At 36.7% G+C, this 24,358-nt stretch overlaps 2 protein-coding genes across 3 annotated transcripts in view; both read right to left on the bottom strand.

Moving 5' to 3' along the window:
- Positions 1-24,358, bottom strand: part of LOC129740482 (uncharacterized) — a 571,616-nt gene that overhangs the window by 531,179 nt on the left and 16,079 nt on the right. The window lies entirely within an intron of this gene.
- LOC129738023 (uncharacterized protein K02A2.6-like) lies at positions 947-15,978 on the bottom strand. The gene is made up of 5 exons (XM_055729197.1): positions 15,921-15,978; positions 2,929-3,866; positions 2,583-2,771; positions 1,720-2,451; positions 947-1,477 (listed from the first exon to the last, which is right to left on the bottom strand). The coding sequence occupies exons 1-5, from the start codon at positions 15,976-15,978 to the stop codon at positions 947-949; spliced, it is 2,448 nt and encodes an 815-aa protein (XP_055585172.1).

Genomic DNA, 24,358 nt, shown 5'->3' on the forward strand with positions numbered 1-24,358 from the left:
GTACTCATTGAGTACTTTGATACTCTAACCCAGAATATCTGGCAACACTGTTGTGTAACCACGAACCCAATTTGAGTAGTCTCGCTTAACCGTGTGATGATGTACCGCGTTTATCATCGTCATCTATCATCAGCAATCATTGATCTATTGTTCTCGATTGCGAATTGGACATAGCAAGAGGAACCAAAACAAACAATGTTTTGGTTCTGTTCGTGGCAGCAAAAATTTTTTGCTGCTGTTCCGGATGCCGTTAGGAAACCGTAATTTTCAACACCTACCCTCAATTCGTAAATTGAGAATGCTGAACAGCTTCGCGTGCCTTGCTCTTGGTAAAGTCTTCGTGAACGCATCAGCTGGCTGATCCTCAGTAGAGATGTGTCTCGAAGAAAACTGACCGCTGCCTACGATCTCCCTGATGAATACATACTTCACGTGCAGATGCTTCATCTGCTGATGGGTCCACGCCTCTTCCAGGTACTGGAAGAATGTTGTCCTCGATTAACGTGAAAGGAGTGCTAACCACACCCGATTCACCAGGAAGTTTGTTAACCAAAAACCATCCTTAACTGCATGACAATCTCATGACATGACATCTCAGCAACGGTCGATGACAGGCTGCCCGCCTGCTGACGATTTATTGACCACGAAACTAGATCGCTGGTTCCAAGCACGGCCCTCTTGCTTCAAACCGTACAGGTTTTTCTGTAATCGAACGACCTTCGATTTGCCGACGTCAGCGTTTGACAACTGCAAGCAGATAACCTCTTCTAAATTTCCATTCAGCAATGCAGTTTTGACATATGTGGTATTTTAGGAATCAATAAACTACACGTGTTTACACCAGATAGTCACCTTTATTATTGTACTTCAGTGATGCCAGTATTATTTTATTATTATCGTTTACACTCTTAAACACAACACCACATCTCCCTTTTTTTTATAAAAATTAAACAGCTTGACAATCAATCTTTGAAACGGGCAGGTTTCTTATAGCACGCTGTGGACGTTCACGAATCTCTTGCTTTGATTCCTCGATTACTTTTGGTGCTACACGAAGTTCCTCGCATCCTTCTGCTTCCCTTGACACCACAAGATCTGAAATTTCGTAACCATCGGTTTCCATTTCGGTAGGCTCCTCTCCTGGTCCTTTAACTGCGTCTGCTGGAACTTGCTTGAGGTGGCTTGTATTTCGATCATAGAACTTATTTGCCTTTGGGTCCTGAACCGTAACTCTTGAACCTTGTCTAGATTTTACTTCCACAGCTGTTGGCTTGAACGTTGTAGTAAGCTTATTCCCAGGCAAAACGTTCTTCATTAGAACCATATCTCCAACAGCGATGGCCGAAGGATGAGCTCTGCGACGTCGATCCTCCTTTTCCTTCCCTTTTTCCTTCAAGATTTGATCTCGATCTCTAAAATCAGATGGTGGAGGGCTGCTGAAATGTCTTGTAACGATGGAAGTTTCGTCCGTATAACTCTGCCAAACATAAGCTCGCTAGGAGTCTTTCCCGTAGTACTATGCGGGGTAGAATAGCACATCGACAAATAGGTAAGAAGGTCTTGCTTCCAATCATTCTTAAGCGCTTGGCTTATTTTTAAGCGCTTTACTCATGATCGGTTTTGGCGTTCAACGAGGCCATTTTCCTGTGGCCAGTAGGGTGTTGTTTTATTTAATACTATACCTCTTTTACGACAGTATTCATCAAATTCAGAACTAACGAACTGACGGCCATTATCTAAGGTGATAGTGTTTGGGTATCCCAATCGAACAAATATCTTTTCCAAACGATCAATAGTTTCACCAGCTGTTATTTTCTTGAGGATTTCAACTTCCTTGTAGCGGCTGTAATAGTCAATAATGACCAACAAATAGTCACCAGACGGCAGCGGGCCCAGGAAGTCAATAGCCACGTCTCTCCAAGGTGCATCCGGCAGTTTCCTTCTCTGCATAGGTTCCGGCCGATCAGGTTGACTCACCACCATACAACCCTGACATTTATCTACAGTTTTTGCAACCATCTCGTCCATACCCGGCCACCAGCATGTCATACGCAGTCTTTGTTGCATTTTTGTGCGACCCAGATGACCCTCGTGACCTAGCTGAAGCATACGTTCTCGGAGTTTTTCTGGAATGATCAACCGAGATCCTCGAACAATCATTCCTCCAACTTTACCAAGTTCATTCCTAAATGGGTGATATGGTTTCAGGCGAGCTGAAGCGTAGTTCCAAATCCCTTTGTCGAGAAACTCTCTTAGCTCAGAAAGCTCAGGATCATCTAAGGAAGCGACTTCTAGTTCATCTATGTCAATGGCTGTGGACTCGATCACGTTACGTACATATACCTCAGAGTCAGGATCAAATTCATCTACAGCTGTTGTCAGAGCAAGACGGGACAAGGGATCAGCTATATTTGCTTTACCCTTGCGGTAAACAACAGTATAACTGAACGCCTGAAGTCGCAAAACCCAGCGTTCAATACGGAGGCAGGGGGTTGAGGTTGGAGCAAATATTGCTTCAAGCGGTTTATGGCCGGTTTCTAACTCGAAATCAAGTATATCTGGAACCTCTCTACGGCCCATACCAACGCTAAAGCCTCCTTCTCTGTTTGTGCATAACGCTTTTCGGTATCGGTGAGGCTCTTGCTGGCAAAACAAACCGCTCTAGGCTGCCCTTCAAAAAATTGTATCAGTACAGCCCCCAAACCGACCGGAGAGGCATCAGCTACGACTCTGGTAGACAGTTTAGGATCAAAGTGTGCTAAGGTGTGCTCCTATGATGGATATGAGGTGATTAAACGCTACTTGTTCTTCAGACCCCCACTTGAAAGGAGTGTTACTCTTGGTTAATTCACGGAGTGGATATGAAATTGTAGCCAGATTCGGAATAAAGGAGCCAACATAATTTACAAGGCCGAGGAAACTACGCACTTCCTCCGAAGTGGCAGGAGCACGGAATTTCTGTATCGCCTCAATTTTGGATCGCGACGGGGTCATGCCATTTTTGTCAAAACGATGACCTAAAAAGTCGATTTCGGACATTTTGAATGCGCACTTTTCTTGGTTCAAGAGTATATCATGGTGACGAAACTTTCCTAGCGTTTCCTGAAGCGCATCGTCATGCTCTTTTTCAGATTTCCCAAAAACGAAGATGTCGTCAGTAAAATTCACTGTGTTGGGACAATCTGATAATATCTGCTCGATTACCTTCTGATATTTCTCCGGAGCACAAGAGATCCCGAACATTAATCTCTTATACCGATACAAACCTCGATGAGTTATAAAGGTGGTAAGCGGTCTACTAGCAGCGTCAATTTCAAGTTGATGAAAAGCGTCCTTGATGTCCAATCTTGAAAATATTGTTGCCCCGTTAAGCTTCCATCTGATGTCTTCAATAGTAGGTAGCGGATGAGTTTCCCGTAGTATCGCTTTGTTCACTTGACGCATATCGATACACAATCTTAAATCACCACTATCTTTCATCACAACGACTAAAGGAGATACCCATCGGTTGGGTTCAGTAACGGGTTCGATGATATCTTTTGCAAGTAGTTCATTAAGTTTTTCTTCAACCCTTTCGAGTGTTGCAAAAGGCAATCTCCGAAGTCTTTGTGAAACCGGCGGCACAGATTTATCGATAGGTAGACTAATCTTGTATCCACGAGTTTTGGGAAATGGGCGGATTGATGTTACCTTATGGAGTGATTCCCTTTGGCTAGGCAGACCCACTATCAAAACACCCAGACTAGAAGCTGTCTTCCTTTCCAAGAGCGGTTGTGGGCTTCTTTTTACTACATAGAAAGTTGCCACTGATTTGAGCTGCTTATCTCCGTCGTTGATTACAATTTCTGCTGTGAACCTGTGACTAACTGTCAGGCACAGCGATGGAAACGAAATGATTTCGATTCGATCAACGGTTAGTCGCAACGTCGCAAGATCTCGGTATGTTACAAACCAAGAGCGAACTCAATCCCGTCGGCAGTTGAATCGAGTTGGCATGATGATGGTTGAATACCTACATGCAACATTTTGGGAGTGATGTAGCTCCGAGAAGGATGCTACTCTCTATGCTCGGACTTGAATAAATTCCTACGTACGCGTCGCTCGCGTAGAGTGAGTGTCACTCTTGCACACGATTGGACCCGATCGCAAGTTGTAACACACCGTGATCGGGGAAAATCGAGACTTGTACACTTTGGGATTTACATCTTTTGTTGCAACCACTCCCAAAGTTCGGCACTTGTTGTAGGTAGGATGGCTAGGATTTGTTTTGCTCTCGAGTTACCCAACCGCCCGTGCATAAATAGATACAAAAAAACATACGCACGGGCGTTGTTCTATGAGAAATTTGTTTGGAACTTTTTAAATCTTCCCATGCCGTTTGCAAAGTTTCCGTTAAATCTGATGTCGTTTGTTATTTTATTCGTAGTTTGTAGTCGTTCCACATGCCATAGAATGTGTTCAATTTGTATGATGTTAGATTTTTTGGGTACGTTTTATATTCTTGTTTCTCAACATTTAAAAACTGGTTCGATATGTTTTAGTAAATTAGCCGAAGCTGGCTTTGAAATGAGTAGGGCTAGGTGGGGTAATTATGAACAAAATTTCTTCATTTGGCACACTCACAGCCACCATATGTTTATTTATTATCATGAATTCTGAAAACCTGCCAATATTGAATGTTTCCGTGCTCTTCATCATTCTGTAGAGCAACTTTTTTTTTTGGTCGCAGCCTACGTCCTTGAGACGTCTGTTTATAATTACCCCGTCTGTTCATATTTACCCTCCTGTCTTGGGGGTAATTATGAACACGGATTACGAACTTGGTATAAAATTTTTGAAAAGTAACAGTTGTTATACGTTACATTTACCCATAGTAAGCAGTGTATGGTGATCTTTTACCTAAAAAATTATGTTCATAATTACCCCAAAGCCTGTTCATAATTACCCCGAACTATGTTCATTTTTACCCCGAGACTTGTCCAATATGATTTATATGATGTCAGAAAATCAAAATTCAACACCAAATAATGAAAATAATTAGCAATAATAAGAAAACGGGTTGTTTTATAAAAACTCAACTCAATTCATGGATAAAACTTATAAAATAAACAAATGTAATCAAAATTAAGAGGTAAAACAACAACAAAAATAGCTATTTAGTGTTCTTTTGTATTGATTTTTTCTATATTTTGTTTCGGTAATTAAATTTTTTGTTGCATCTTTTACGTTTTGGTTAGTTTCTTTTTCTTTCGTATCTTTATGTCGTTGCAGATCATTTTTATTTGATTGGACCTCTCCATACGTGTGAAATTTTAGGCGAGTTAGGCTACTCGATAGTTTTTACATCCGTTTTAAATGTCCTGCGCAGCAAACATCAAGTTTTCACCAAAATGTCGTGGGTTAGGTTTTTCAGGTACGTTCGAGATATCATGAAATTTAAGCCTATGCATATACAGAAAATTCTATTTTTTTGAAAGATGGTTATTTCACAAAAACACCCATAAAAATCTTCTTGGATCAGTGAACAGTCATATTTTGCAAGGCTTGTCAATTCTATATGATCCACTGTTTTGAAAAATATTTACACTAATTAATCTTTTTAACGCCTGTACGAAATTTCACATTAGTAGCTCTATTTTCTCAAAACCAAATTATTACTGCAGAAATTATCATCACCAAACTGAAAGAGAAAATCTTCAACCAAAAGATTTTCATTTTGTACTAAATTTTAAAAATGTATTCGAACAAATAAAGATTGAAAAAAGTAAAAAAGACTGCAAGAAAATAGATTTTGGATCTTTGTTATCCGAATGTAACCCATAAACAACTATTCTTTGCTATAATTCTCATGCTCTCAATAGCAGCACGATGTCCAAACATACAAGAAAATTTATCTTTTTGATCTTTGTTTTGTGGTCTTATTCATCTATTAAATTTATCACGGTTTTTCATATATTTTACTGTTGACCAAAGAGATTTAAGGTTTATAATAATGTTAAATTTCACGCGGTAATGAATAATAACTCGAGCAGCAAACCTTTTGTTAAAAAAGGTGAATTTTATTTTTAGTAAAATTAAAAATTTCTTCAAGTCTAGTCTATAACCTTGTTATTTATCAATACAAAAAAAACTGGTTTTGGAAGGACGTAAAACCGTTATTCGGTGTTAGAAAATTATCTATGGGATACAGGTTTTCGGTTTCGGTATTACCGGTAAAACTGTCCGTAAGCACCACTCACTAAACCTAAGGAAACATTGACTGCATTTTTTTTCTATCAACAAAAAGCAAGTTCTTATCACTATTTTTTTAAACAAAATTAAGACTCGTTTAAATGTGGATCTAGCTTTTTTCAAAATTTCGGTTTTATGAACTTTTTTCACTCTTGAAGTTTTATTAAGTTTTAATAAAATTGTGTTCAAAACTTTTTTTCAAAGACTGAAAAGAACTGGCATAGCTTTTTTTTTTAAATCCGAATCTTATTTTTGGAAAAAAAAACAATTTCTCAAAAATTCAAAACTTAACACATTGCGGACTTAATTTAATTATGAAATTTAAAAAATTTGGTCCAGTAAGATCCTGGGATATAGAATGCCGAGTGTTGATGTTTCCTGGCTAAGATTTCTTCACGGTCCTGTGTTAAGGTCATACAGAAGAGGGGGTATTTTTGTGAGAAATTTCTTACAATGGAAGGAGGGGGAAGGGGGTGTGGAAATGCTTGGGTAATAAATGAATGGCCCCCTAAGTTGATGAATAAAACATTTGACCATCAAAAAGCCAAAGAAATGTCAGGAAATGTGTGTTCATAATCACCCCATAGGACGAAAACTTGGGGTAAATATGAACACTCATCTGTGAATCTGTGCGAATAATTTTTTTTTAAATTCCTTCAAAATCCAGACAAAGCATCATTAACCGGATGTAAAACAGTCGACAACAACATTCTAGCTGGATTTCCTGTGGTCAGATATTCAAAACATTGAACACTGTTCAAAACGATTTCCGTTCCACGGGGTAATGGTTTTTAAAAACATCTGAAATGATATCATTAAGATTTGAAAACAGATCGGAAACAGCTTAAAGCTATCAATCGAATGTTAAACTACCACTGATGGAACTTTTTGTGTCCATTCATCCCCCACACCAGCGCGTATGGCACTTGTTCGGAATTACCCCACTTGACCCTATAAAAAAGAATCACTTTGAAAAATGCAAACAACTTTAGACAGTCTTATTGTATTAAACTGATTTTACAATAATTGTAATTGTTAAGAATAAAATTATACTAAGGTGCATAAATGCGCGAGGATTCAACGGAAATTTTGACCGCTATTTCAGAAAATTTGGTTAAAAAAAAATTCAGACAAAAACATCTATTCATTGCTTTGCTTCACTGTATCTCATTTAATTTAATATTTTGTCTATTTTATTGGTTTTATAAACCAAGTTTGCCAATGTTGTGAAATTTTTAAATTTTCCCACTAGGTTATATTTCCTCTATTTTATCAATGCTGTCAATTTAGTCAGTTTGTTTACTTTTGTAATTTTTTTTTTCAATTGATTCCATTTTGCGAAATCGGCCAATATGTATTATCAAAGCGATTTATTTTGTCCGTTTTTTTTTTAAATTCATTCAACTAATTAATTTGGTCATTTTGATGGTTTCATAATTTATGGTAATTTTTAAGTTCTAATATTTTTGTCATTTTTTAAATTGTTGTCAATTTTCACAATTGGGTCAATTTTGTAATTTTGTAAACTATGAAAAAAATATCAATTTGTCTATTTTGTCTTTTGTGATACTTGAATTTTTTTCTTCAAATTTTGACGATTGTGTTAATTTTGTCAATTATGGAAGTTATGTCAATTTTTTTTCTTCTACATTTTGAGCATTTTGTTGATTTTTTTTAAATATGACCTATTCCAGCATGTGGTCACAACGTTTGCAACGTTCATATCAAACATTTAAAAAAAAAACATACCTATAAGTTAAGAATTTAACTTGCTACAATATGAAATCAAAAGAATTTTTCTTGAACAAATAGTTATCCAAATTTAAGCAAAAGAAATCGCAACGTCACAACGCGCCACTTTTTCCACTTTTCAGTTTTTCAACAAAACGCATTTTTCTGCTCTTCTCTCCGATCAAAATTTAATGAAAATTTCAGAAAAGTATCGATTCATTACAATCAACGAATCTCTGTATTATCCCAAGGCCCATTTCGATAAGGGTTATGGTAAAAAAAGATATTGTGTTCAAAAATTAGCTTCTGGTGGGTCAATTACAAAAAAAAATAAATGATTGTTAATCGACGCTCATATACCTATTTAAAAGCTTAATAACTGTTTTATGATAACTCTAATCGAAATGCGTTCTTCAGATGAAATTTTGTCATAATTAAAGCTTAAAACATTCAAGTTAATAGACAAATCGGTTGATAAAGTTCAAATTTATTGGTGAAAAACTGTTTTTTTTTTTTTGTTCTTCACGAAAAAAATCCTTGTAATTCCATACAAACTTCAGGTTTCCATAATATACTCTGGCCCTAATTTTGCATGGAACCCTGTGCTAGTGCCTTCATTTTATGGTTTTGTTATACCTTCAAAAGTCTCTCCGTGGGATTTAATGTGAATACGGGGCTCGATTTGGATTTTCTAGTAATATTCTTTGAGTTTGAAGTTTCAATAATGGACAGTTAAACAAAAAATAAATTATGAGAAATTTATTTTCCATCAAAGTCTTATGAATTTGTTCGACGGAAAAAATATATCTATAAAATTTATCATGCATAAAGATTTTTGGATTTTGTTTGCATTTAATCCATAATATAGAAGATCATGATCTTTTTGCAAGATTTTTATTCAAGCCACAGATAACAATCTGCAGTCACACACAACGCTTGAAAATACATACCTTTATCACCGGTTCTAGAACGTGAAGTTGCTGTGGCTATTCTTAATCTAATATCATGTTTAAAAAATGTTCTTTTACAATCATTTTGCATTTTTTAATATAGCTAGTTTTTTGACTAAGTTTTGTTTGAAATAAAGAGTAATTGTTGAAATCAGTTAATTTTCATACTAAAGTTCTTAAATTTCAACAACAACAAACTCAATTCTAAAAAAAAGGTAAAATGAAGCTCAAGGAATAGCCATTCTAATGCTGTACAAATTATTTTCAAATAATGAAAAATAAAAATCGGTTCTCCAGAGGCGCTTGGAATGGGTCATATGTTTACCCGTTGCTATGGTCATAAAACAGAAACTGCCCCACCCCCTTCCCACCCACAATCGGAGGGATTTTTTTCAACAGTACAGCAATAAAACTCCTTGTCGCTATTTTTCTACATAATTGCAAACGAATCGAATCCAACGACTAACAAACGAACGACCCAGCAACATACAACAGAGCAGGATCATTCAAAAAATCATGATTATGAACACCATGATTCGATCCGATCGCAAGTTGTAACACACCGTGATCGGGGAGATTCGGGAGTTGTATCCTTCGAGATTCGTAGCTTGTCGTAACGACGCACAACAAGCCTTATACAAGATATGGGATAGCGTTGCGAGTGCACGCAACAGGATTTTTTCTGTTCTTGCATCTTCGAATCTCTGGTCACTCGTCGCTCTCTGAGATCTCTCCATGCAACATAAGCAGAACACAGGGCGTCGTCTGCCAGTAGCAATTGGAACGAGGCCGAATGTTGGTCGTTCGCTGCTCACAATCCTTTGAAGCGATTTTTTTCCATCGCTGGTCAGGCAGTCCTTTTGAGCGTATGCTTTGAACTGCCTGCCAGTAAAGCAACACCGTTGCGCGCCATGACCTGTCGGAAACTTGGTTATTTAACGTTCTAAATCAACCTTAATTTAATTATTTACCTGCCATGTTTTTTCATCTATTATATTGGATTGAACCCCTGAATCGATTTGCATCTCTATAAGAACTCCTCCCACTTTAGCCCAAATCAAATCATTTCGTTCATCTTCTGATCCTACCATCTCAATCAGTTTTACTTCCTCATTCACAGCTGAATAATCTTCAATTGAATTTATTTGCCGGTTAACACTTCCATAACGATTAAAATTTTGTTTTGGTCTTGAGTATGGTTTTGCTACTTGGTCAAATTTCCTTTTCGAAAATTGTGGTTTCGCATTCCACTGCTGTTGTGGCGGTCGGTTTACCATAGATCCACCAGCAACTTTTGAGAAACATACTGCTTCATAATGTCCTCTCCTGCCCAGCGATGGAAAAAAATCGCTTCTAACGATTTTGAGCAGCGAACGACCAACGTTCGGACTCGTTCCAATTGCTGCTGGCAGACGACGCCGTGCGTTCTGCTTATGTTGCATGGAGAGATCTCAGAGAGCGACGAGTGACCAGAGATTCGAAGATGCAAGAACAGAAAAAATCCTGTTGCGTGCACTCGCAACGCTATCCCATATCTTCTATATGGCTTGTTGCGCGTGGTTACGACAAGCTACGAATCTCGAAGGATACAACTCCTGAATCTCCCCGATCACGGTGTGTTACAACTTGCGATCGGATCGAATCATGGTGTTCATAATCATGATTTTTTGAATGATTCTGCTCTGTTGTATGTTGCTTGGTTGTTCGTTCGTTAGTAGTTGGAATCAATTAGTTCGCAATTATTTAGAAAGATAGCGACATGGAGTGTTATTGCTGTACTGTTGAAAAAAAAATCCCTCCGATTGTGGGTGGGAGGGGGTGGGGCAGTTTCTGTTTTATGATAATAGCAACAGGTAAAAATATGACCCATTCCAAGCACCTCTCAACTTGAGAACCTATTTTTATTTTTCATTATTTAAAAATTATTTGTACAGCATTAGAATGGCTATTTCTTGAGCTTCATTTCCCATTATAAAATAGTTACCTTTTTTAGAATTGAGTTTTTTGTTGTTGAAATTTAAGAACTTTAGTATGAAAATTAACTGATTTCAACAATTACTCTTTATTTTAAACAAAACTTTGTCAAAAAACTAACTAAGGTACACCGGGGTAAGTGGGGACGGTGGCTATTAAAACAATACTGAGAACTATTTTTCAAACTTTTAATGCAGAATGTTAAATTTACTTGTAATCTATCCAATAACTGTAAAAGAGATACGGTTCCGACAATTGCGAATGTTTACGGTGACTTTTTGTAAATTTTCTATTTTCAACTACGATGTGAAGTTGATGTGCATCTTTTTCAATCGCAAGTTTCTCGTAAACTAGCTGACTCTGGACGAAAAACTCTACATTGACACAATCCTTACATTCGAAACAACCAGTTAGGATAAGGAACGACGGTTAAAAATTGAGAAAAAAGGGTTTATTTGCAAAAATCTAAAATTTTGTCACCAAACCCTACCTGGGGTAAGTGTGGACGGCTGTATACATACTTGATGTTTACACATTTTTTCAATTTTCTGTCTTTCATTCAATACAATTTAGCTATATTAAGCATTCAGATCATGAAAAGTTGGGAAAAGTACATGGTTTTTCTAAAATAAGTATATATTTTCGATAATATCGGGTTACACACAATAATCATTGAAAGCTGCCATATTAATATTACCATGAACTTTTCTCAAAATTTCGGACGGTTCGAGCAATAAAGTAACGTATTCAACCAAAAAAAAACACAAATTTGTTGAAAATTTCCTTAGAAATCAAAGGGAAAATCTACCGTCCCCACTTACCCCATAAAACGGGGTAAGTGAAGAAGCCAGCAGTCCATAACAATTTACGTGAAAACTTTTTTCGCTTTGTAACTATCAAGCTCATCTCTTCAGCATTTGTGAACAACATGTTCTTCATCACATTGAACGCGATTTTATCAAAATTGACCCACTGCTAATTTTTTAATGATTTTTTAAAGCTGAACTATACGAAAAACCGTCCCCACTTACCCCGGTGTACCTTATATAAAAAATTGCAAAATGATTGTAAAAGGACATTTTGAAACATGATATTAGATTAAGAATAACTACAGCAACTTCACGTTCTAGAACCGATGATAAAGGTATGTATTTTTAAGCGTTGTGACTGCAGATAGTTATCTGTGGCTTGAATAAAAATCTTGCAAAAAGATCATGATCTTCTATATTAGAATGAAAACCGCGCTAATAGCTTCTATTACTAGCTGACATTATGTTCAAACAAAATAACTAAGTATCCATGGATTAAATGCAAACAAAATTCAAAAATCTTTATACATGGTAAATTTTGTAGATACATTTTTTCCTTCTAACAAATTCATAAGACTTTGATGGAAAATAAATTACTCATATATTTTTTTTTGTTTAACTGTCCATTATTGAAACTTAAAACTCAAAGAATATTACTAGAAAATCCAAATCGAGCCCCGTATTCACATTAAATCCCACGGAGAGACTTTTGAAGGTATAACAAAACAATAAAATGAAGGCACTAGCACAGGGTTCCATGCAAAATTAGGGCCAGAGTATATTATGGAAACCTAAAGTTTGTATAGAATTACGTAGATTTTGTTCGGGAAGAAAAAAAAACCGTTTTTCACCAATAAATTTGAGCTTTATCAACCGATTTGTCTTTTAAACTGAATGTTTTAAGCTTTAATTATGACAATATTTCATCTGAAGAACGCATTTCGATTAGAGTTATCATAAAACAGTTATTAAGCTTTTAGATAGGTATATGAGCGTCTAATTTCGAACACACTATCTTTTTTTACCATAACCCTTATCGAAATGGGGCCTTGGGATACTACAGAGATTCGTTGATTATAATGAATCGATACTTTTCTGAAATTTTCATTAAAATTTGATCGGAGAGAAGAGCAGAAAAATGCGGTTTTATTAAAAAACTGAAAAGTGGAAAAAGTTCGCCTTGTGACATTACGATTTCTTTTGCAAAAAATTTGGATAACTATTTGTTCAAGAAAAATTCTTTTGATTTCATATTGTAGCAAATTAAATTCTTAACATAGAGGTATGTTTTTCTTTAATGTGTGATATGAACGTTGCAAACGTTGTAACCACATGCTGGAATGGGTCATATTTAAAAAAATCAACAAAATGCTCAAAATGTAGAAGAAAATAAAAACTGACAAAACTTCCATAATTGACAAAATTAACATAATCGTCAAAATTTGAAGAAAAAAATTGAAGTATTACAAAAGACAAAATAGACAAATTGATATTTTTTCATAGTTTACAAAGTTACAAAATTGACCCTATTGTGAAAATTGACAACAATTTAAAAAATGACAAAAATATTAGTACTTAAAAATTACCATAAATTAAGAAACCATCAGAATGACCAAATTAATTAGATGAATGAATTTGAAAAAAAAAAAAAATGGACAAAATAAACTGCTTTGATAATACATATTGGCCGATTTCGCAAAATGGAATCAATTGAAAAAAAAAAAAAAAAAATACAAAAGTAAACAAACTGACTAAATTGACAGCATTGATAAAATAGAGGAAATATAACCTATTGAAAAAATTTAAAAAATTCACAACATTGGCAAACTTGGTAAATAGGCAAAATATTAAATTAAATGAGATACAGTGAAGCAAAGTAATGAATGAATTTTTTGTCTGAATTTTTTTTAACCAAATTTTCTGAAATAGCGGTCAAAATTTCCGTTGAACCCTCGCCCATTTATGCACCTTAGTATAAATTTGTTCTTAACAATTACAATTATTGTAAAATCAGTTTAATACAATAAGACTGTCTAAAGTTGTTTGCATTTTTTAAAGTGATTCTTTTTTGGTACTCTTTTCAAAGCCAGCTTCGGCTAATTTACTAAAACATATTGAACCAGTTTTTAAATGTTGAGAAACAAGAATAAATTACGTACCCAATAAATCTAACATCATACATATTGAACACATTCTATAGCAAGTGGAACGACTTCAAACTACGAATAAAATAAAAAACGACATCAGTTTTAACGGAAACTTTGCAAACGGCATGGGAAGATTTAAAAAATTCCAAACAAATTTCTCATAGAACAACGCCCGTGCGTATGTTTATTTTTTGTATCTATCCATACCCGGGCGGTTGGGTAACTCGAGAGTAAAACAAATCCTAGCCATCCTACCTAACCAACAAGTGCCGAACTTTGGGAGTGGTTGCAACAAGATGTAGGAAATCCCAAAGTGTACAAGTCTCGAGTTTCCCCGATCACGGTGTGTTACAACTTGCGATTGGGTCCAATCGTGTGAAAGAGTGACACTCACTCTACGCGAGCGACGCGTACGTAGGAATTTATTTAAGTCCGAGTATAGAGAGTAGCATCCTTCTCGGAGCTACATCACTCCCAAAATGTTGCATGTAGGTATTCAACCATCATCATGCCAAGTCGATTCAGCTGCCGACGGGATTGAGTTCGCTCTTGGTTTGTAACATACCGAGATCTTGCGACGTTGCGACTAAACGTTGATCGAATCGAAATCATTTCGTTTCCATCGCTGCTCCTGCCACACTTCGCAGATGTTTTACTCCATGCTGGACAGGTCTCAGTTGCATCGTGATTGTCTGTGCCACAATACTTGCAAAATGTTTGGATTTTACGTACTTCGTCAGAAGATTTCATATTACTTGGACCACCACTTATTTGTTCACTTGCTGCCCGACTTGCCTCAAATGCATTGACATGCTTCATGATCAAATCAACAGATAGTTTAGGTTCTTGTAAAAGCTTTTCTCTAAACTGAGGCGTGGCAAATTGGAGTGTTTTGTCAATAAATGCTATCTCCGAACTTTCCACTGAAGTGGTCCCGAAATTGCAGCGACTTGCTTGTACTTGTACTCGCATTAAAAATTTCCCCAACGTTTCACCTGATTCAGGCTTTTCTTCCCAAAATAGAAAACGTTCGTGGGCCTCATGACGTTTCGGGGCGAAATATTCTTCCAATTTGGAAATCGCGACGTCATAACAATCGACATTTCGTTCGGCATCATCATTAACGTCAGCATCGGGAATATTAAAGAATATCTCCTGAAGTTCAAATCCCCCGTATGCCAGAAGTAGATTTTTCTTTTTAGAAGCAACGGTAGTATTGGTCGCTCTGAGGCAAATTTCAAAACCTCTCTTCCACGTTTGCCATTTCATACGACGCTCCGTTACCGAAATAGAAGCAATCGAAAAAGGCGGGAGGCCTGCAAATACCTGACCTTTATCCATCCTATAATGGTAATACTTGTATGAAAAACAAATCCAATTGGATTAAACGCTATTCTAGTTACCTGTTTACGCCTTGAAATATTTCCAATGAAATCACCTCTCAAAACAATACTTCTTATCTCTTTCTTTCAGCTACTGACACGTCGTAGCAACGATGCGCTATCTCGTCGCGCTCTTCCTTCCTTTATTTTAGCTACTGGCTCGTCGTAGCAACAATTCGCTTGCAAGTTGCGATTTCTCTCTTTTCCACTATCAAGCCGTGGTATCTATTCGCTATCCAGTCGCGATTTCTCTTTCTTTTCCACTGTCAAGTCGTGGTATCTGTTCGCTAACCAGTCGCGATTTCTCTTTCCCACTTTCTCGTCATGGTAGCCTTTCCGCTTACTCGTCGCGGCACTTTTTTTCCTCCACTTACAAGTCGTGGTAACTTCGATTTTCTCACCACTCACGCCTCGTGGCACAGTCTAATGACAAGAACAACAAAATGATTTTAATGTTCTTTTTCGATTATTCTCTCTATTTTCCACACCGAATTGGACTTACCTGGCGAATCCACCACCGAAATATGCCGTTCCAACTAACTATTCCCACTCCTCGTCAGCCAATTTGTGGTATTTTAGGAATCAATAAACTACACGTGTTTACACCAGATAGTCACCTTTATTATTGTACTTCAGTGATGCCAGTATTATTTTATTATTATCGTTAACACTCTTAAACACAACACCACAACATACATCTGACGTCCATGTCGTATTCTTTCGCCAACGCCAAGACGGTCCGAATGCTCTCCATCTTGGCTACTGGTGCATAGGTTTCCCAGTAGTTCGATCCTGGTCTTTGGGAACATCCTTTCGCGATAAATCAAGCCTTGTAGCGACCATCGTCCTTCACGGTGAACACCCACTTGAACAGGATGGGTTTCCTGTGACCCGGTGGCAAGCTAATCGCTTCCCAACTCTTGTTCTCCTTCAGGGCTGTCATCTCCTTGTCGATGGCGACCTTCAAGGAATTCCAGTCGTCCCGGCGCTTCAGCTCCTTGATGTTCTGAGGTAACTTATCATCAACAACAGCAGCTTCGTTAGCCACGTAGCGCTGTGTAGTTCCTCTTGTCCGCTGACTTCGTCTCAGGGCCGGTTCATGGGTGACGGAATCTTGGTCATCATCGTCATCGTACGGGAAATCCGCGCTGCTCTCGTAGTCGCTCTCGCCGTGATCGTCAACAACCACGCTGTTAACCACAGTGTGATCGGAATCAGAAGGCACATTGGCCAACCGCTCAGATGTGTTTTCTGTTGTTGGCTCCAAAACAAATCCAAGCAGTATAAGTCATTCAGGAGTTTTCCTAGGGCAAAAACCTCCCCTGAAAACTCAAACTTGACTTGCTGTCCGAGAAAAGTAACCCTTTTCCCGTTCTCGGTGCACTTTCTGACCGAAAAAAGGTTTTCGTCGAGCTCTGGAATCACAAGTACATTGTACAGTATAATGGGAACAATGGACTTAGCCCAAACCACATTCTCCAGGAGTCCAGAAATTGCTTCCAGCTGTGTTCGAGCATGATAATAGCAGCGCACAACCAGAGCACGAAAGTAACCCTCTCGGCTAGCAGCTCCAACAAACTCCTCAATGGTGTTCCTCCAGGTGGACCTTCGAGTCTTCGCGCTGCCCGGTTGCGGATCCAGAGACTCCTCCCGGCCGTCGGACGTGAGCTCACGTTTGCTAACCGCTGCGTGGCTCGTGACGGCATCGAGAGTAACCCTCGGCACCTTCTGGCAGGCCTGCGACATCTCGCTGCCAGGTGGTCCTCTGGCTAGTCCCTCTGCGCTAGCTGGCCCCTCTGGGCTGGGTCGTCTCGGAGCTGACTGGTCCCTCTGGCTAGTGGTCCTTTTCCTGGTCGTCGTCTGGCTGCTGGCTGGTCCACTTGTTAACCGCAAGTTTAATACTTGAGAGAACCCCTCTCGAGCTAACTCGTAATTTCCGTATCCAGATGTATCTGGGCCCATACTGTTGAAAACGCAGGTTTTAGTGGTGGAATAGAGTTATCTTTATTCATGTTTCGTCAGCCTAGTCATTAAATAACTACACAATTTATTAGCGATAGCTATTTGTCACTTTCCACTTCTCATATTCCCTAACCGAGAAAGTATTCATTTCATAATGAGTACTTTGATACTCTTACCCAGAATATCTGGCGACACTGTTGTGCTACCACGAACCCAATTTGAGTAGTATCGCTTAACCGTGTGATGATGAAAACATTTATACCGCGTTTATCATCATTACCTGTCATCAGAAATCATTGATCTATTGTTCTCGATTGCGAATTGAACATAGCAAGAGGAACCAAAACAAACAACGTTTTGGTTCTGCTGCAATCGGCAGTAATGTGGGAGCTGCTGAAGCCTAGGCTACACTAGGAGACGGTTCGTCTCGAGACAGTCTCAGCGTCTCCCATTTTCTTTGGGAGACACTGAGATCTTTCAATGTTTCCAACAATAACAAAGCTCGTCTCATAACAAAAATCGCAGTTCATGTTGCCTAGTGTGGACTAGGCTTAAGGATCCACAGAAACCGTAAGTATCAACAAGTTCGTTATGTATGTTCTGCTCATCTCGAAAAAAAAATTCTTTTGAAGTAGCTTAAGAATATATTTCGATGGCAATTATGACAAGACAATACAGTCTACTTAGATACGATTTTCATCATTAAAAATTTGTTCTCTTCCCCAAATAATTATTAAGGTTAATGAATCAAAATACCTAGAAAAAATCTAGATCCTGGTTTGAAAGGGCATTTAAATTCCGAAAGAAGCTGGTTACTCCAATATCAGTTTAACTGTCCCTTCGAATAAAAACAACCGTAAAACGATACTTTATCCGTTCGGTTCTTCCATTAGAGAGCCCTTATTTCCCCCAACACCTTCCATTTGGGTGTGTGGATGATTTGCACTATTTTTTCAGAACTTATTTCCATGCTGGTTCAACTGGAAACCATGCGAGAAGGGTTACTGTTTGTTCATGTTTATACCGAACAGGAGTGGCCACAAATTGCCGGAGAATGAGATGCGGCATAACGGCACATTAATAATGTAAACATCGCCACATTTATGTCAAATTAATGGCTTACGAGGCAACGCGAACGGAAGAAAACAAAGCGGGAGGAAATTTGTTGAACACGGATTGATTTCATCCCCGTTGCCTGTCTGTAGCAATTGGTTTAACGGTTAAATATAGTAAATATGATGAGAGCAATTCGGTTTGCCTACAGCTGTCGGATGAGATTGAGTTTAACCACTGAACGGATTAAAGAAAGAGTTTTTTTAAAGCATCGATCAGCCGGATGCAGACGAATATTAATGCTTTTGACCACTAGCCAATGTATTTATTACCACTTGGATACTATTTGTAGAGCTATCAAAAATACGAATTGTGGCTCAGTTCCCATAAAACGGTTCCCATTTTGTGATGCCCTGTATTCGATTTCATTAATTAACAAATGTTCCCCAAACATTCATTTCACAACTCATTAAGCATGATTTATAAGTGGAATAATTATACCCTGCAAGATTTTTAGCCTGATTCCCGCACACTTAACGGCCGGATCATCGCCGGGGCAAATCTCTCCCAAAGTGGCCGAAAAAAAACCAGAAATAATAAAAATTTACAACAACAGAAAACAGCTCTCCTGCAGCCCGTGGAACACCGGAACAAAGCAAACGACAACCGGATGCAGCAAATGTTTGACACCGACACTTTATGCGTGCAAATTGGTCACGAAATTGTCGTAAAGTAGCCGGTAGCTGGGCGCAAGAGCTATAAACGCACCCCCTCACGTTTACATTTTGTTTTCGTGCCTTTTTTTGCGCTCGTTTGTTTTCCGACTAAGCGTTAGTGACTTTCTTTTTATTAGGCAAATTTCCACTAGTCCACACCCAACCGCTAAACACCGTTCTCTCCGCTGAAATTTTGATGAGGGGATTGAGGGTAGTTTTTCTTCTTTCAGCAATTCTTTTGCATCCTTGACTTAGAGCACCTGTATTCGTGGCCCAAAAGCCAGTTTAGACTGGGATACCATTCCAAGTAACACTAATTCAGCTTAATAGCATTTGGATGTTTTATTAAGGTTTTATTATGGCTTTTTTGGTGCAGCAATTATGGTCATGCAAAATGCTTATACTCTTGAATCGACCATATGTTTCCAGATAGTTTTGAAAATGCTAATAAAGCTTTTATTAACACTAGAAAGACCGCACCAGTCAAAATGACTGGTTGGACACTTTGTTTGTTGAATATCTTTTAAATACTTCGCTTTAAAAATTCGCAAAAAATAAGACTTTTCATGAATTTTGAATCTCTACAAAACTGTGTTTTTTTTATTTCCCTAGCTCTTTTAATAAGCGAGAAAAATTTCGCCATGGACACTCGGACCGTGACCAGACAAAATGACTGGTAAAATTCACAACCCTATAACTCAAACGAGATACATTTTTTTCGCTTGCTTTTGGTTTCATTTGCAATCTACATTCAAGACAATGAGTCCTAGTTGATTTCTGGTGGACAGAAGTGTGTCATTCGTTATGAAATTACTGATTTTCGATGCGAAGTCATGAAAATTTGTAGGAAAAGTTCTCGGATTGACCGCTGTGTGGCGCTTCAAGCGCTTGACTCCCATTTTTTTTGGTCTGTTTTGTTGCTCAGCTGTAATCGAACTTTCTGTCAAAATTTGGCGGAATTTCATCAAGATTTACAAAAGTTATGTTAGATTTAATACATGTCCATTCGAGTAATCGAGTAGTTTTAGGTGATAAAAATGTTTTATACTAAATTAGAATGAGTTAAATAATTATTAATTGTGTGCTCATTTATTCAAATTTGAAGACATCAGCTATGAAACTGAATAATTTAAATGATATTTCAACATGGGTGCACGGATTATTTTTTATATGTTGGTTATCCACCATGGGTGCACGGATTCACCGCAGTTTCCTCCCAAGTATGTATTCACATGCATTCTTAGATTATTAAGTTCGACAAATTTCCAATGCAAGTTGACTTACAGGTATTCCGGCACCCGTGTATATACCTGGCCAGCTGGCAACTTTGAACATTCTTATTGAACATTCTTATTATAAGAGGAAACACATCTTACCTATCGGCAACTTATTTGGTTTGAACCCAAGAGTTTTCTTGCCGATACAGGGAATCGAACCCAGTACGCCTGGCATGCCTAGACCAGACTCGCGCCAACCTATTTGATAGACCACATTGGCGCTAAGATATTTCAACTTGGGTGCCCGGAATGGCTGTAAATTCGCCGAAGTAAATTGTATAGAAATAATTAGTTTTCAACTTGCTTCTGAACACAAAATATTTTTGAGTTAGATATGATAGGTACCTGGAATGCAATATTGGTCAATCGAAAAACTTTAAAGAAAAAACAAATCAACGTGTACATTTGACAATGTTGATTCATTATTTTTATTTTCACTGTTTTCCGTCGCATGACATAACTTGATGCATATAATTCCTAAAAATCACTCAGTCCATGGTAACCGTTTTCCAATTTTTTGGATGTTGATCAGATCTTATCAGATAAATATACGATTGCAAAAACCTGTTTTTTAATAATATATAAAAAGAATTATTATTTCAAGATAAAATTGAAATATTTCATTTCCAGGAACAAAAAAACCGAACTAAAAATAAAAATCGTTATTTAAATCATTATGTCTCAACATGAAAGACATGATTTCGACTTTGGTTTAGTTAAGATTTAAAAAAATGCTTTTTAATAATTTGCAAAAAGTCCAATATTTGATTTAAACGCTGTGAATCCGTGCACCCATAGTGAAAAACCATGTAAATGACACAAATTTTCATTTGAATCTATAAAAGTCTTTATTCTTTACCTTTAGCATGCAAAAAATATGATTTTTAGTTAATGGCGGTGAATCCGTGCACCCATGGTAAATTGCTCTACTTATAGAAAAAATATGCTTCAAAACCTACAATATCAGGTTTAATTTATTGGCATCGTGTTGAAAAAATTCAGAGCAATTGATGCTAGAAAATATCTAATAAAACCAAATTGAAGCGAAACCGTGCACCCATGGTCAATACCCATAGTCATCTAACATGATTTTATAATTAGATGGATAATGTGTTTTAATTTTTTGATAATTATTTGAAATATTCATTTTATGACATACACGCATTCGTCAACTTTGCCAAAATGAGGTGATTCCGTGCACCCATGGTGAAAAAATATTTCCATTTTATAACAAAAATGTTATCGGATAAACAACAAAATAATTTCAAAAGGAAAAAGTTAAAAATATTATGACATATAAAATTTCCCCTTTACCAGTCATTTTGACTGGTCACGGTCCGAATGGGTATATTCAATTTGCCGGTCCTTCTAGTGTTAAACATACTCTTTTAGTTGTTTTGAAATTGTTATGAATGCTCTGTTTAAACTATAGTAAAACGCAAACTTAGAAGTTTGCTCCAAGCTTTCATTTGCATGTTTTATATTAGCACTCAGTGCCTGATTATTAAACCGCCATAAAACTTATTGACAGTTCTTTGGGATTGAAATTCCCATTTTTAGGTATAAGTTGAAAGATATCAACCAATAGAAGTCGACATCGTTATTTGACATCTGACATCATCTTGAGCTCTGAAATGTTGTTATAGATGAATAGATGAATAAATGATTAACAGTTTAGTCCTTTCACCCAATGCCCATATAGTGGTGGCTTAATGCGACTTTTTGTCATTTACGGCATTATGAGTTGAGCGGATGCCGCCATCTTGATTTTCAAGATGGCGTCAGATAGTAAATTCGACTTTTACTCGTTTAGCTCTTTCACTCAATACCAATATTGTTGAGGTTTCATGCGATTTAAAGTCATTTACTACATTTTAAAGTTCAGCGGAAGCCGCCTTCTTGGATTTCAAGATGGCGTCAGACAATGAAATTTTTAATTCAACTCATGGTATATTCCACAAGTCATCCACAACCAATCCCTTTTCATTCAAAAAGTCTGTCCTCATTTACTGAACTAATGATTAACAACTCTGAGGTGATGAAAAACTCACCCTAAGCGTGTAATTGGTTGGCTTGAAAGAGAAACGTAAAATTTTTGCTTTTTATGAGGTCATCATTAAACTAGGGTTGCCATCCGTTCCGCAAAAGCGGGACATGTCCCGCTTTTTTGTTGAATGTCTCGCTGTCCCGCTTTTTCCTCAAAATGTCCAGCTTTTTTTTTCTTGGAAAACTTTTACAAAGTTCACTAACTTACACTTGAAAAAATCAAACTTTTGCCTAAATTCAATATCATTGGTTCAACACAGAAAAGGTTGCAAAAACTTTTTTTTTTTTTAATAGGCAGCATTTTTCATATTTCATCCAAGGCATTACTAAATAAATCTTAGCATGACAGAAAGATTCTGATTCTGTATGGAGAAATTATTGTGTAGGTTGCTTTCAAATGATTGAAGATCCTAATTTTTCGCAGGAATCTTAATTAGTATACAATGATGGAAGTTTTCATGAGTTTTCAAATAATTAAAACAAATTTGAAATATTTTTGTAGTTACACCACAGTTTTATACACGGTATCAAACACGCCATTGACACATTCCACCGTGACGTGATATCGCTTTGTCCAGACTTTGCACTGTTATCATTCTAGAAGTCAACCAATTTACTTGAAAATGAAGAAATTTGTAGCAAACGGTCGCAAATTAAATTTCCTTCAAAATGAATATAATTTGGTCATTATAAAATGTAAGTTATTTTTGTTGTGATCGATAACTTTTGTGACGTGAATTAACGCTAGAATTGACCATTTTTGACTTTAGTACATACAACTTTGATTTCCTGTTCTCTCTGTGGAAATAGAATATCAATGTTTTCGAATGAGTTGAAGAAAAAACAATTTCCCACAATTTGATGCACGTAGCTTTCGGATACAACAACAACGAACGAAGTTTTGCTTATTTGAAGTTGTGATGGGAATTCACTCAGTTTAAACAGAACAGGGTAGATGACTGAATTCACGTCACAAAATATAAAGTTATACCGAACCATTCTTTAGAGCCTTCAAATTTTATGTGCACTTTCAAATACGATATATTGTTATTCCAAATATTACAATCATGAATTTTCAGTATCTGCATCTAACTTTTTCCTTATTTTGATTGGCACTTGAATAGCAACATATTAAAGGATCATACGTTAAAATTACTACTGTCTTCATTTAAAGATCCACAAAAAAATTTATTATTTTTTTCAATCTTTTTGAACTTTTTAAAAATCAACTAAATTATGCTCGTAAAAGTTGTCAAAACAACCACTTTTCACACAAAAAAAAAATGATTTTCAAAATCATGAAAGACATGTGATTTGAATTATCAAAATTATAGACAAGTATGAGATTTTTTTTATACGCGAATGTGTCCATTGACTTGTAGCAAAAATAATTTTGGATAATTTTTGCTTGTAGGGCTTAAATTCTATACATATTTTCTCTCAAATAACGTGTTAATTCGCGAGAAATGTAAAAATTGAACGTGTTTATGACAAAAACCAGGAAAAGCAGAAGTCATGTAAGAAAAAACTGAACAAAATCAATCCGCGTGAAAAAAAACCCTGTACAATGAACAACTTAAGATGATGCTTGGTTAAATTTTTTTTAGTTTTTTTAAGGAATAAAAGATGTTTTTAAGAGTTTTTCAAATGTCCCGCTTTTTTCGGCTGTGTCCCGCTTTTTTTATCGTGAAATGTCCCGCTTTTTTCTGAAAGTATCTGGCAAGCCTACATTAAACCATTATAAAACTAATTAGCCATTTATCTGAACATAAAAAAGGTACCGTAAACTGGGGGAACTTTGATCAGCGGGGTAACTTAGATCAACATGAAATTTTTGCAGATAATCATCATTTTCTATGTATTAAGTTGAAACATCTGAAAACTGTTGACTACGTTTAAAAGTTTGTAAATTGAGTTACAAATGAGCTTAATATCGTTTTTATTAGGATATTTTTAACAATACTTAAAATATAATTTTAAAATCATAAAATATCTGGTTTTGTGATGGTTCACTAACAAACGTCTCTCCTGATCAAATTTGAGCATTTAGGAGCAAATGGGTTGTTTTATGCGAAAGTTC

Source organism: Uranotaenia lowii, chromosome 1 (assembly GCF_029784155.1).
Source record: "Uranotaenia lowii strain MFRU-FL chromosome 1, ASM2978415v1, whole genome shotgun sequence".
Classification (NCBI taxonomy): domain Eukaryota; kingdom Metazoa; phylum Arthropoda; class Insecta; order Diptera; family Culicidae; genus Uranotaenia; species Uranotaenia lowii.